Consider the following 14,302-nt stretch of genomic DNA (forward strand, 5'->3'; position numbering starts at 1 on the left):
AATTCAGAACTATTCACATTATAACCTAGCTAACTAATCTAGGTTCTCCTTCAAATTACACTATACCACTCCATGAGAATTACAGGTGCCTTGTAATATAGTATTCCCAAAACCTCCTTCCTGTTCCTTGATACATTGCTGTTATTCATTTCACTTATCCATGGCATGTACTCATTTACTTTGAACAAACTGTAACCTTTTAGATCAATTTAGAATAAGAAAAATTTTTAAATTAGTTTTTTAAAAAAAGACAAAAACTAAAAAAGGGACGAGAGGTGGGAGAGAATGAGACTGAGCAAACGAACAAGGAGGTATAGAGTGAACCAAGTACCAGGATCTCATTTTGTTTCTGCTTCTTCCTGGCCAGGGGAAACATCTGAAAATCCCAGTTTTCTCATTTCCATTACTGCAGGACTTTGGTAAAGATTAGACAATGTATTAAAAAGCACCTGGTGTATTGGGTGCTGAAAAAATAGTGGCTACTTCATTGCTTTTTGTTTCTTGGCAGTAACCCTGCTAAACTCATAGTAAGATGGTAATAAATTCTTGTTGAACTAAGGTATAATTCAAACCACATGGAACACACTAGGTATGGATAAGCTTGTTTTTAATAATGCTTTGAGACCTTATCAGGGAAACATTTGCTGTGACTCTAACGTCTTTTCCACCTGTAATGTATACTCTTGGTTTCGAATCATTCTCTACAAGGCATCCAGAATTATCTAACAAACAGTTCTGATTATATGACTCCTATCTGGGAACTTTTCACAGCAATGTCTGATCTACCTTAACAGCCTTATTTCCCACATTTTCTCTCTTCACTCCCACCTCTTGCCACCTCCACGCCTTTTTCCAGGTATGGGATGTCCACTCCCACTTTCCTCACTGAAGAACTTTCCCTTATCTTTCAAGCCTCAGAGAAAATATTATTTCCTCATGAGGGAAGCAGACTTTTTTATTCATATAGCCTTTGTATTGTACCTTTACCTCATGATACTATGACTGTACCGTAAGCAACTGGGAGCTCTATGTTCATCTTTGCGACCCCAGAAGCTCACCCAGTGTAGGCCTGTAGTAGATTCCTCACACTGTACTCCATTGTATGGTCCTTTGCTAATCATCACAGAACATGGGAGACAGGGATTCAGCTCCTAGCTCATGTTCTAGTTGGGTGGACTTGGACAAATCGCGTAGACTCTAAATGGAAAATGAGAGGTTTTGACTAGAAAAATTTTAAATTCTCTTTTAGCTCTAGAACAATATGCAAATGTAATAGATTAGGCACAGTAATCATGTACCTGCACATAAATGTTACCAAACAACAAGCTTTATGTATTCATTAAAACAGGCCCAACAGGATTCCATTCTAAATTTTTTTTTTTTTTTTTTTTTTTTTTTTTTTATAGAGGCATGCTTTATTTATTTGTTTGCTGGTTTGTTTGTTTTGTTTATACATGCACTGGGTACAGTCAGAAGCGCGGGAGGGTGAGAGAATTCACCAGAGCCAGAGCGGGGAGCAGAGCAGGCAGAAGGACCGAAGTACACTGCTGAGGGGAGCAGCGGGCGGCAGGAGAAGTCTGCACGCCATGTGGGACCCTCCTCCGGTGGCCGGGGAGCAGCCGGGGATCGAACCGGCGCCGCAGAGGCCGCGGGCAGCTTCGCAACCCAGCGCTCAACCGCTGCGCCACCGGGGAGGCCCAGGATTCCATTCTAAATGGAAGTACTTTGAATAACAAAATTGTTATCACTTTACAAGTAGATCAATAAGTCATTTTTATCAAATATGATTGACTTTTCTTTGCATTCCCTTTCTGTCCAAATTAGAAAGAGTATCCCTGTGTAATTGAATACATCCCTGTAATTATTACTGCAATTCAGACTCTGTACAGGAATTTTGGCAAAGGGCAAGCAGTTAGGACCTGGTTTTGTAAGCCAAGAGACCCACATTGATGCAGGAGCGCCAAGAGAGGACATCAGAAGTTGGGATAGAGCTAAATGAGGTACTAAGAGAGAACCCAGGGCACTATGACTTGTCAGAAAGTCCAAATGACAAGAGTAAAATGTAAACAGAGATGAAGCCAACTGGAATTATACAGAGGCAAGCAGACAGGAAGTAAGATATGTGGTGGACAGGCTGTAGGTAGAGTTGAAAGGGTATCTGCAAGCCTCTGTGGCCCAAGGAATGCAATACCTAGGGGTTAGATTTGGCTGAGAAGAGCAACAGACACCAATGCTAAATTATACTGCCATGTCTTCAAAGTGTGCAAAAGAGAAGACAGGAGGAGGGAAAGACTGCAGTGGAGGGGAGATTTGTGAAGAAGAAAACTGAGATTGTGACCCAGAAGAATGGAGAGGTCTAATTTAGACAAAATTTCTTTTTTTTTTTTTTTTTTTTTTTAATAGAGGCATGTTTATTTATTTATTTGTTTGTTTGTTTGTTTGTTTGTTCTGTTTACACATGCACTGGGTACAGTCAGAAGCGCGGGAGGGTGAGAGAATTCACCAGAGCCAGAGCGGGGAGCAGAGCAGGCAGAAGGACCGAAGTACACTGCTGAGGGGAGCAGCGGGCGGCAGGAGAGGTCTGTGCGCCATGTGGGACCCTCCTCCGGTGGCCGGGGAGCAGCCGGGGATTGAACCGGCGCTGCAGAGGCTGAGGGCAGCTTCGCAACCCAGCGCTCAACCGCTGCGCCACCGGGGAGGCCCTAGACAAAATTTCTTAACATCTCCATCTGAATCTGGGAACTGGACATTTAGCCCCATAATCTGTAAGATCTTTCTAAGGCCTTTTTCAAAGAGAGTCTTAAACTTTATCTGACTCAGTTAAAACAATTACTTAAAGATGCATACTCCAATTTTATTATTCAACCGAATTTTAGCTCAAATCCTTAAAAGTTTGGCATCTGGAATTCCGGGGGCCCATGATAAGAATTTCTAACTGCTTTCTAATAGGGTGGAATCTCATATTGGTAGGAGTAACAGGCAAACAAATGGGTAAGCTGCTGGAATCAGCTGAGTTGCAGGGGCATTTTTTTTTTTTTCCTTTTCAAATGAGAGGTTAGTCTTCCCCAAATCCCAGTGTTCCACTCCCTAATTTGGAGATAAACCAGATGATTTCACCGGTATTTTCCTTCCCTGGTTTCTATGATTCATCAGCTATAGCAACTAGGGTGGGGTAAAAAACCCAACTCTAGTATTCAGGTTTATTGTTACTCAAAAGGAAGAAATCTTAAATCTGTTAAAATTGTAAAATAATGTCAATTTAATAAACTGAGTATATACCAGTATATACCACTATATACCAGGTACTAGGGCAGAAAGGTGCAGTAGATACATTATAGGAAAACATATGGTAACATCAACCTTACAGTCTAGTGCAAATAAGTAATTATGACTTGATAAGTCTATCAGAAATGAAATCAAGTGGTGGGGAAAGGTCCAATAAAAGAATGACTAATGACAGTTAACCATTAGAGAAAGGAAGAGAGACATTCCATCTTGGCCTATTCATTTAGTTGCTCAAAACTATTCTTAGCATTGCACAACCACAAAAAGAGGAAATATAGCATACAGCAATGTATTCTATCTGTTGGCAATGCCAACACAGAGGTATGACTGTTAATTTTTAAACAAACCTTTTCAGTATAAAAACAGGAAATGAGTATTAGTCACTGAAGAAGGTATAGTTTGATTACCGCCATCACTGTGAAAATATTTTTGGAACTTCTTTACTTAAGTACTACTCTCAGAGCCTAAGGCAAATACTGGTCATTTGGGAGGAGTTTTGAGGAACAGTTAAAGGTCATTCTGAGTCAAGGCTCATGACTAAGATGGCAAAGGATAGGAGGAAGAGAGGACAGTGACCAAGTGGGATTAGAAACACATGACAATGGGATTAGGCTTTCACTTGATTACACTGTTCAATGAAAGACAGAGTATTCATTTTCTGGTTTTAAGAAAATGTGATCAGGGCTTCCCGGGTGGCACAGCAAGTGAGCGCTGGGTGCAAAGCTGCCCGTAGCCTCTGCAGCGCAGGTTCCATCCCCAGCCGCCAGGCAAGGGTACCACATGGCACGCAGACCTCTCCTGCCACCCATTGCTCCCCTCAGCAGTGCACTTCATCAGTCTGCCTGTTCTGTTCCCGGCTCTGGCTCTGTTGAATTCTCTCACCCTCCCGCGCTTCTAACTGTACACCAGTGCTTGTATAAATAAATAAATAAATCTTAAAAAAAATAAAAAAAAAATGTGATCATTCTAACTTGAGGGTTGAAGTGGCTATCTATCAGTCATGAAATTTTGCAGTCATGAAATTTTTAGAGTTACTGAGTACTAGTGGACTGAAATGGAATCTTCAATTATGACATTCCATAGTCTCCCTTATCCTCAGGGGGATATGTTCAAGACCCCAGTGGATGCCTGAAGTGATGATAGGATCAAACCTACACAGATAGAAGGTCCTGGAATAAAGTAGTTTTATTTGAGGTCATTTTGGTTTAATGTTCAAGAGGAAAAAACAATCCTGGCCAATGATGAATGAAAGGAGGTTACTGCTTTTGTTACAAATTTTTGGCTTAGTCAGAGTTTCCAAGAACCTTTCAACAAATTCAGTGAGGACTTCTTGTACTGTTTTTTCCTATAGACACACACACACACCCCCCTATATCTATGATAAAAGATTAATTTATAAATTAGACACCAAAAAAGATAACAAAAAAAAATAAAACAATTATAAATATAACGTAATAAAAGTAATGTGACTGTGGTGTCTCTCTCTCTCAAAATATCTTACTGTTTGTAGTATTTTTGGACTTGGGTTGACCATGGGTAACCAAAACCTTGGAAAGCAAAACCAAGGATGGGGTGGGAGGGTGCAGTACTGTATCTATGAATGATGCACTTATAGGGTAAAATATCTCAAAAATCAGTACTCCTATAAAGAAGCCACACTTCTTGCAATTTCTAAAGAATGACATCAATCTCAGGTAGTTCTTTATCAAAATGGATTTAGTTTATACCATTAGGCCCTTTCCTCTTCCAGTGTCAGTGGCATTCTTGTGGGCATTCTGGAAAGCTGCAAGAGATAGCTATGAGCTCAGAGAGCTGAAGAAGCAAAGAGGGCAGAGTTAGTGGACATAGAATCTGTCCAGGGAGTAATTCCACCCCAAAACCAGTCCTCATAAAGGTTGACTACTTTTTGGGATTGTATTCTTCTTCCATGAACTGAAAACACTTCTCAGGATTATTAACATTGTTTCTGTTAGTCCTTCATCAAATTAGCCTGTTAATAAGTTATGTACATAATACAATTATTCTCCTTGTATTATTTTAAAAATACATGAAATCTTCATACCCCTGATATCAAACTGAAAAGGAATGGAGGTCAGGGGTACATGGCCTGGGACTGACATGGCCTGGCCATGCTGGTTGCTATCTTACTATTTGGTTTTCACTGGTTAATCCCAATTTTCTTTATAGGTTATAATATCCATTTTGAATATTTGAACATTAGCATAAAATCACATAAACATTAAGACATACTGGGGAGGAGCTCATGGCATGACTTACTTGCCCCTAATCCCCTCAGGGAGGACAACTTGGCTCTCAGGTTGCACATCTTGGGTTCAGCTGCTTGGCTCGCTTTATTTTCCTTTGTTATATCCCAGAGTTTTAAAAGGCTAGGAGAGAGACAAACTAGGTAAAAATATTTAAAGAGTTAACCATCCTTTTTAAAGTGACTTCCTTGGGAAGATACCAACTTTGATGTATTTGGAATTTCATTCCCCCAAAGAACAACTTGTGCAAAGAAACCCTTCCTCCATTTAGTGCTGGGCTGTAGAGGAAGGAGAGGCATGGGAAGCACCCAGTGTGAGGATCTACTGTACTTAATTCCCTATTTTGACTTGTCCAACTCCAACAGATGTAAGATCTGCAGCTCCTATCCCCTTGGCTTGGTCACATTCTTACACATGTGGCAGGCATATTTAATATCACAGAAACAAAGGGGCAGACCGCCAAATAAGATGGATCACTATAACTATAGGTTTAGATGGCAAAACAGCCTCCCCGATCCTTCTGCTCTGACTTCTCTAGTTTCCATTCTGCCTCCCAATCTATCCTATTTGTTAGTCATACTTTCCATTCTGTTTTACCTTATAGCCCACAACTTCTACCACCCACCCCCCTAGTAAAATGTTAATTATTTTCCAGCTGAAGACACATTTTTTTTGGACAAGTTCTCCCCAGCACACTTTTTTACGTTCCTTTTGTTCCCTTCACCATCCTGGCCAGATCTCAGCCACAGTGGATGAACTGCCATTCTAACACACCATGGAAGCTTGCATCTCAGCAACATCAATCACACTTTGTCCTGAGAATGGAAATTTCCTCTCCAGTTTGGCAAACTCCTTTCATCTCTCCTTGATTTCATCTGATAATACTTTGCATTTATACAATGACTTGCAGTTTAAGAATGTTTTTAACCCATAACTTATTGGAAGACTTGAGGCTCAAAAAGGGGAGAGGTATTGCCTTAGCAAGTGTAGAACTGAGGCTAACTCAGTGGTCTCCCCTTATCCCTGTGCCTCTTCCAACAAACTCTAGTTTCAGGTTGGCTATTTCTAATGCTCAACGGCTTCTATTTCTTCATTCCAAGTTACAGCTGACAGTCTTAACATTCTGAAGACCTCCCCAACTGCAGGATGGGAATTAACTCCAGCCGGGGGCTCCTGGAAGGCGCAAGTCTTGGCAGACAGCAAACTCAGCACTCACTTGTATGCAAAATGACATTTTGTCCTTAGGCATTTACTAAGTTATGTGGTCCTTGCTCCTTAAGAGTAAAAGTTTTCAGGCAGTAGAGTATATATAGCATTTAAAAAAAGCCAAACTGAATTAAGGACTGACCTACCACTTTATTAGCCTCCCAACATGTGCAGATATGTAGACATTCAAGCCGAACGCACAATGATGTCTATTTCTCACCCTCTTCCTGACTCAAAAGAACTCTTTGTGCAATTGTATTGGGAGGCATATTGGAATTGGATGGAGACTATTTCCAGCTGCCCACTGTGGCACTAGGGAAACTGCAATTTGCATCACTTTTGTTAGGGGCAGAGGGCAGACATTATACTTGCAAAATGTGTTCAATTATTTATTTTTCACATTCGTTAAACAGCTGTTTGCATATTGTTGGGAATCAGGACTAAATAGGAAGAAAACAGAAACGCCATAAAATACATTCTATTCCTTTAGTTGTGTAGAAATGTTTACTTTCTTAGGCAACAAACAGAGCTTAGTCACTTGGTCATTTATTCTAGAGTCATGTCTCAATTTCAGCTGAAAATTTTAGGAGTAAATTTAAATATTGTCTCATGGGTGATTATGCAGTCAGTTAGAGAGAGCCTAGATTCAATATCTTCTTTATTGATTTGGAGAATCATGTAACAGACTAAAGCCTAATAAAATCAATTTAGTTCCAGGAGCTTATGTTGGACAAAGGTTTGTTGAAAGACCAGTTTGCAAACTGTAGACTTGTGGTTTACTGGCATTGGAGAGCATTACCTGCAGGTGGGGAGACTCCAGAGTTGTGTAGAAGAGCAGGCTTCTTCTTCAGCACCCAATGACTGAACATAGGTCCTCCCTTTGATAAGCTTCTTTTTGTTTCCACAAGAATCAGAGTGTATATTCATGTCCAGACATGTTGTAGCTGCCAGGTAGAATGTTTAAAGAGGTTTTGAAATATGCTACCTTCCAAGTTGTGATATCTAACTTGAAATTGGACTAGTTTTGATGCCTTTTAAGTGAAATAGAGCAACATTAAATAAGATAGTACTGTAAAAATGTATCCAAAACATGGAGCTTTAGTCTTTCTTGAGGGGTAACTGGTGTGGCCTTTAATAAACATGTTTTAAAAGTTCTTATCTAGTACAGAGCTCAGAGCTGCCCACAGATTTGCCCTAGTGAACACAGAGATTGAAGATTGAGGAGGAGATAATCTAGCTACATGCTGGTGTACGGCAAGCTCCAAGATATCACTGCAATGTAAAACCTTTTGAATCAGCATCTGGTTTGCCTAGCAATGTGCTTGTTCCTAAGTTGGACACACATCTGTGTCAAGACCCAACCATTAACCATAAAGAGTTTACAATCTGTTTAAGGATAGATGCAAAATAACTGAAAAATATTGTAAGATAGCATCTGAGATTCAGTATTTATAGTATTCTAAAAAGCACAGTAAAAAATTTAGAGATTAACAGACTTTTATAGATTTGAGTTATAAGTTAAGTTTCATGCTCTGGATTCTAAAATTAGGATTTCCTGTTGTTTTTCTTCTTTATTTCATTTAGACGCTTTTGTCTTCATGCTTCTCTGCACCATTTGTTAGAAAATAACTCTCTTATCCTTTCATATCAGTTAGGATGATGCTGGTAGCAAGTTACAGGTAATACTACTCAAGTTGGCAATAAAAAAGGTGTACTGGCAAAAAGAACAAAAAAGTCCAGTGATAGCTTTAGATATGGTCTGATCAGGTCTCCAGTTTTGATTTTGTGTATAAATTCCTTGCTCCCCTTTAGTGTAGATTTCATCTAAAGGGTGGCATCTCTCCTGTTCATATACGTCTGGCAGTAGTGCCGGGGAAGAGTGTCTCATCTCATAAACATCTAATAAGAGTCCTGGGATTTTTACTGACAGAATATAATCCTTACACTTCATTCCCTGGGTGCAAGAAATGTATTATAAACTGATTTAGATCTGGTTTACCATATAAATCACAACAGCAAGAAAGATTAGAATTACCAGGCTCTACTACTGGAGTTGTAGGTGAGGTCAACTGCACTTAAATTTCATGGCAGCTTTATACAAGGGAAGGAAGAATTAGGTCCCTTTTAGGGAGGAAATGATGGAGAGGAAGTGGAAGACTTTCCCAGTTGATCCCTTTACATCTAGGATCTTGATTTTATTCTCTATCACAACCATATACCTTTCCCCAAAGATTACCAATTGGTTCTCCACCAGTTATTATCCCTTTAATTGGTATCTCTATATTTTACCAATTTACAGATACATTTTCCTTTATCTGTCAACAAAAATGAAACCCTTTCTCCTTCCAGTTACTGTCCTACCTTCTCTCTCCCAATAAACTTCTCCAAATGACCTCTCCATGCTCCTCCCTTCCTTATCTGCCATTCCCTTCTCAGTCAGCTGTAAGTGCACCTGACTCTCAAGACTAGTCTTCCATTGATTGTCGAAACCAATTCCTTACTCCCCTTCCTCCTTAACCTCCCTTTAGTACCTGACACTGCGAACTATCATACCCCTTTTACAATATTTTGACTGTGAAATAACCTCATATGTACATAAAAGTCATAGAAATGTATATATATCCTTTATATACTTTTCATCAAGAGGGCTTATTAATATTTCTCTATCCAAGACCCCCACTTTAAGAATAAGTTGCAGACATGATGCCCCATTACCAATTTATACTTCAGTGTTTATTCCCTAATTCAGTGTATTCTTTGACCTAATAAATTCAGGAAATTACCATCATTACTATCATATAGTCCACATGCTGCCTTTAAATTTTGCCATTTGGTCCAATAAGAAAGCCCTTTACTCCACTAGGTTCCAAATTAAGTTCACAAGTTCCTTTCATTTAGTCCTTAAGTCAAACAGTCTTTCATGACCCTGATATTTTTTTTTTTAATTTTTAAAAAAATTTTTGTATAGAAGAACTGGGGTGTAGGCCAGAGGTGCAGGGTGGTAGTGGCGGGGGGTGTGTGTGAGAGGATTCACCAGAGGCAGAGTGGGAAGAACAGGCAGATTTACTAAAATACACTGCTAAGGGGAGCAGCTGGAGAAACAGGAGAGGTCTGCTGTGCTATATGTGGGTTAGCTCCCTGGCTGGGGATCAAACTCAGGTCTTAATGGTGATAGGGCTGAGACTTAACACCCCAGGCCACCAGGGAGGGCCCCGACCCTGACATTTCTGGAGACTGCTGTCCAGTTACTTTCTAGACCAATGCCTTAATCTGGGTTTCTCTGATGTTGATTTGTCTCATCGCTAATATTAATCACTTGGTTAAGATAGTTTCTGCCAGGTTTCATAAACATTAAGTAAACCAGTAAGAATGTTATACTTATTATGACTAATAACAATCTTATAGGAAAATTCTTTAAGACTATGTAAATATTCCTATTTCCTATCAAATTTTCACCCACATTTGCCATTTTTTTGATGATTCTTAGCTAAAAAACTATTACTATAATGGTTTTAAATTGTTGATTTTTCTAATTTCATCATGCCCTCTAGCTAATATTCTATTGAGCAAAAAGTTCCCTTCTTCCCCCTTTTATTCATTTGTATGAGTATGAGCTTGTGGATAGTCATTTTGCTCAAATAATTATGAACTGTTATAATCACAATTTGATGCTCCAATTTCGCAATGTGGGCACTCCTTTAAGCTAGCTCCTGGGTCCTTCTGACATGTACCCTGCATTCTTTGAGCATTTTCTTACTTTCTAGGGCAAGTTAATATCCCAGGTTCCTTCATTTACTTTTCAGATGCAATCTGGGAATTAGTAATTTCTCTAAGGAGTCCTGATTTGGTGAAGAATAAGATTTGGACACCAAGACCTGGGTAAAAAATGTGTTGTTACTAGTGTCATTGCTTCTATTACAAAGTGTGTATGCACATACACACAGAGAGCTATCTGTTTCTCCATCTCTATGAATATACTAAGCACCATTAGTGCATTCTGATACTTCTACTTCCAGTCCACAGATTTTACTCTTGTCTTCCTCTCTTCCATTATTCTCAATGTATTTATTTGCTCAATTAACCTGGTATGGAACCGAACTCCCAACCCCTTGGTTCAAACAAAGGAGAAGAGGAGGAAAGAAAAAAAAGAGAAGGCCAGTTTGACCCTAGACATGTCAGCCCAAAACTCCCGGTTGATCAGCTCACAGGTAGACCTTTCCTCTCCACTTTTGTACTGGCAACATTTGGTTAAAAATTGGTTGTCTTTTAACCCATCTATAGCCCTCCCTTAATATTTTCATTTAAGGAAGTGGCAGCAATCAAGTTAAAAACTTAAACACACAGGGCCTCCCTTGGTGGCACAGGCAGCTTCTGCAGTGCCAGTTCAATCCTGGCTGGCAGGTAAGGGTCCCACATGGTGCAGCAGACCTCTCCTGTCTCACCTGCTGCTCCCCGCAGCAGTGTATTTCAGTCAGTCTGCCTGTTCTGTTCCCCGCTCTGTCTCTGGTGAGTCCTCTCACCCTCCCATGCATCTGGCCTGTACACCAGTTCTTGTATAAGTAAATAAATCTTAAAAAAAAAAAACCCCTTAAACATTCTTTCTCTCTTTCATGTGCCATAACATTGAATATATCTTTGTATTCCCAATATCCAGAGTCTATTGTTTAGTTATGACTTAATGTTATGTGAAATAAACATTCATTTTGGGAGTAGGGCAAAACCTCATTTACTCCTAACTTTTATTTTTTTTATTTTTTTTTTTTTTTAGCAGAAGGGGATGCCTTTTATTGGTCTGACCAGCATGGCTAGTAGCAGGCTCGGAAGAGCGCCCCTAGCTGTCCTCTGCCCTTTCGGGGAGGGTGGGCTTATCCCTAGGGGAGAGGAGTGTCAGGCTGGGCAAGGATAAGAAATACAGGGTTGGGATCTGAAAAGGGGCTCAGGGTGATGTAGAAAAATCGGGGTTACCACACAGCCACATTAAATGTCCATCAGGGCAGAGCAGAACCTGCTGCCCCACACAGGCCCCTCTGCCCTTGCCAGGAACGGAGGGTAAGAAGGAAGAGCTTCCCCCAGAGGCCTCCTACTGTGCCCTTCGAGCCATCAGCATCTCCCGGATGTTGTCCTCCGCTTCCTTCACACTCCGCTCCAGGTAGGACTTTTTCTGTTCCAATTCTTTAATTTTTTCTTCTGCTATTTTCTGCTTCTCTAACAGTTGGCTGTGAATTACCTCTTTGGATTGCAGAATAAACATTCTTCCTACACCTTCATACATATTAGTCTCATCTACCAAAGTCATAATCTCGGTATCTGTAAGATGAGCATGCTTTTTCGTTCTGTTTAGCTGTTCAATCTGTATGTCTGCAAGCTTCACCTTCTGTTGAGTGTCAATAACTTTGGCTTGAAGCTCTGTGAAGGCCTTCTTCAACTCCAGATCCACGGGGGCCGCCATCTTGGTTCAATTTGCGCCTACTCCTAACTTTTAAATAGTCTTCCAATCTATGTATTTCTCATCTGTCAGCTACTTGAATAGTTAATACCTGGCCATAAGTCATCCTAAGTCCTAATTCTTTATAATGTAATCTTCCTAAACTTGATCATGTCATCTTGCACAAAAAGCCCTCAATGTCTAGTCATTGCTTTTAAAATCAAATCAAGCTATCTGAAAAACAGTTAATACCGTCCTCTATCAAGCTTGACCTTACTTCTCCATTATCATCTTGTAACCTCATGAGCAGACTTACCACTTCTTAAAACTAACACTTTCCACACAATTTTCCCTTATGCTATAATGATGTTTGCTGTTTGTCCACATTAATTTTATCTGTCTTTCAAATACAGTTTAAAGATCATTTCTACTATGAGTTTCTCTGACTTTCCTTTTATTTACTCCTATGCACTACTATACCACTTGAATATTCTGCTCTGTATTATAGCTAAATATGCATATCTACCTCTCTACTAGATTAGAAAATGCCGTTAAGGCAGAAACCAGTCTTAAATTTATCTTTAAATCTCAAGAGATTGGTATAATGTCTTACACCCAATAGATGCTCAAGTATGCATTATCATCTAGGCTAGGCAAGGTTTTGATAGGTGATAATAAATCCAACCAGATGTAGCTGTATGTGCAAAAGCATGTAGGCAGGAGCAAGAGTAGCTGATTTGTTTGATGGTAAAGCCCAGCTAGAACAGATGTTGCATTAATGCAGTGCTTGGGAGAGATTAGGAACCCATGACATCAGTCTGGCACTGCCTGCTTGAATGTGACTCAAGATTAACACACACATCCCATGCTGTATATTTCTAGATAAACAAACTTTAGGATACAATACAGAAGACTCCCTGCCTTCTAAGAAATGCATATCCTTAAGAAAAGGGAAAGAGAAATTAAATCCACTAACCAGAGAATCTTTAGGTTTCCTCACTTTCAAAACAGCAGTCCCCATGCCCTGCCACTTACTCAGAGAATTAACCAAGTTTTACTTTTATCCTACTCTATAGGATTTCCCTTTCATCCCATTCTTTAGACTTCTGCCAACAAGCCCGAGTTTTTTTTTTTTAATTGAAATAACACTGGTTTATATTGTTGCTTGTTTCAGAGATACAGGATTTCCCCATTTATACTACACCACACCTACTGTGCCATAGTCCACTGTGCCTCCCCCCACCCCTTCACTTGCCCCCTTCCCCATTCCCTCTGTTAGCCTCAGTTCTATTGTACAGTTTCTAGGGTTTGTTATTAGTTTTCCAACCGGCACTGTTTCAAACACACATATAAGAAAGCCCTTTTTACTAAAATTCACTACTAGTTCCTACATAGCACAGGACAAATTTCTAATATCATAGCCTGGCACATTTATTCCTGTCCTGTGGATTTTTCTCTCATCTCCCATGATCATAGCCTACAGCGTGTCCATCTTTAACCTTTGTACATGGTGCCTTCTGTGTGAAGATCATGCTTTCTTCCCTTAGAATTTATACTTATTTTAAAGATTCAGCTCAAGCTTCATCTCAGAAAACCTTAAATATCAGGTCCAGGTTATATGATTTTCATATATTATCAGAGCACTTATCACAAAGATCAGCATTGTGTCCTCCACACAGGAGAAAAGTAGCTCCTGACAGAAAAAAATCTATCCTTGGTGTCTAGACATTCATTTATTCATATATCCAACTTACATCTGCTAAGCAACTATATGACAATCCATGGCAGGTATTTTATTACATAATGGTGAACAAAGCAAATATGCCCTACGCTTGCATAGCTTGTCATCTATCCAAGAAGTTAGATGAATAAACCAAACAAATATGTGAAAAAAGAATGTTGTGAGTAACAGTGGGAGCTACTTTAGTTTGTGTGGCACACAAATGCATTCAAACATTTACTAAATGAAACATTTTCCAAGAGATATGTTTAAATTATACCTTCACCTATAGTATAAGTGAGCCAGGTTCATCTCGTCCTTGGTCAATACTGAATTTGCTTTTTCTAAAAACATCTTTGTTCATTTTATCAATATCACTTTGCTGCTTAAACAGTCTCAGTT

The 14,302-nt window shown here is 39.6% G+C and overlaps 2 protein-coding genes across 4 annotated transcripts in view; both read right to left on the bottom strand.

Moving 5' to 3' along the window:
• Positions 1-1,058: 1,058 nt before the first annotated feature.
• The window catches only part of ICE2 (interactor of little elongation complex ELL subunit 2), a 69,790-nt gene continuing 56,546 nt past the window's right edge, over positions 1,059-14,302 (bottom strand). The window contains exons 17-20 of one of the 3 annotated variants that reach the window (XR_008549076.1): positions 14,187-14,302; positions 7,555-7,699; positions 5,563-5,672; positions 1,059-1,197 (exon numbers count right to left, since the gene is read on the bottom strand). The gene's annotated coding sequence lies outside the window, so the exon portion shown is untranslated. Of the gene's footprint in view, positions 1,198-5,562; positions 5,673-7,554; positions 7,700-14,180 lie in introns of all 3 variants that reach the window. The other 2 variants (XR_008549075.1, XR_008549077.1) reach the window with 2 other exon arrangements.
• LOC119238685 (prefoldin subunit 1) lies at positions 11,526-12,243 on the bottom strand. Its single transcript, XM_037502612.2, has one exon. It carries the CDS (start codon positions 12,202-12,204, stop codon positions 11,836-11,838), a length of 369 nt encoding a protein of 122 aa, XP_037358509.1. The 5' UTR covers positions 12,205-12,243; the 3' UTR covers positions 11,526-11,835.

This window comes from Talpa occidentalis, unplaced genomic scaffold (genome assembly GCF_014898055.3).
Source record: "Talpa occidentalis isolate TD23 unplaced genomic scaffold, MPIMG_talOcc4v2.1 talOcc4.11, whole genome shotgun sequence".
NCBI lineage: Eukaryota > Metazoa > Chordata > Mammalia > Eulipotyphla > Talpidae > Talpa > Talpa occidentalis.

What these genes read in the sequence shown, in the direction of transcription:
- LOC119238685 (XM_037502612.2), bottom strand. Translation starts at nt 12,204, where the DNA reads ATGGCGGCCCCCGTGGATCTGGAGTTGAAGAAGGCCTTCACAGAGCTT.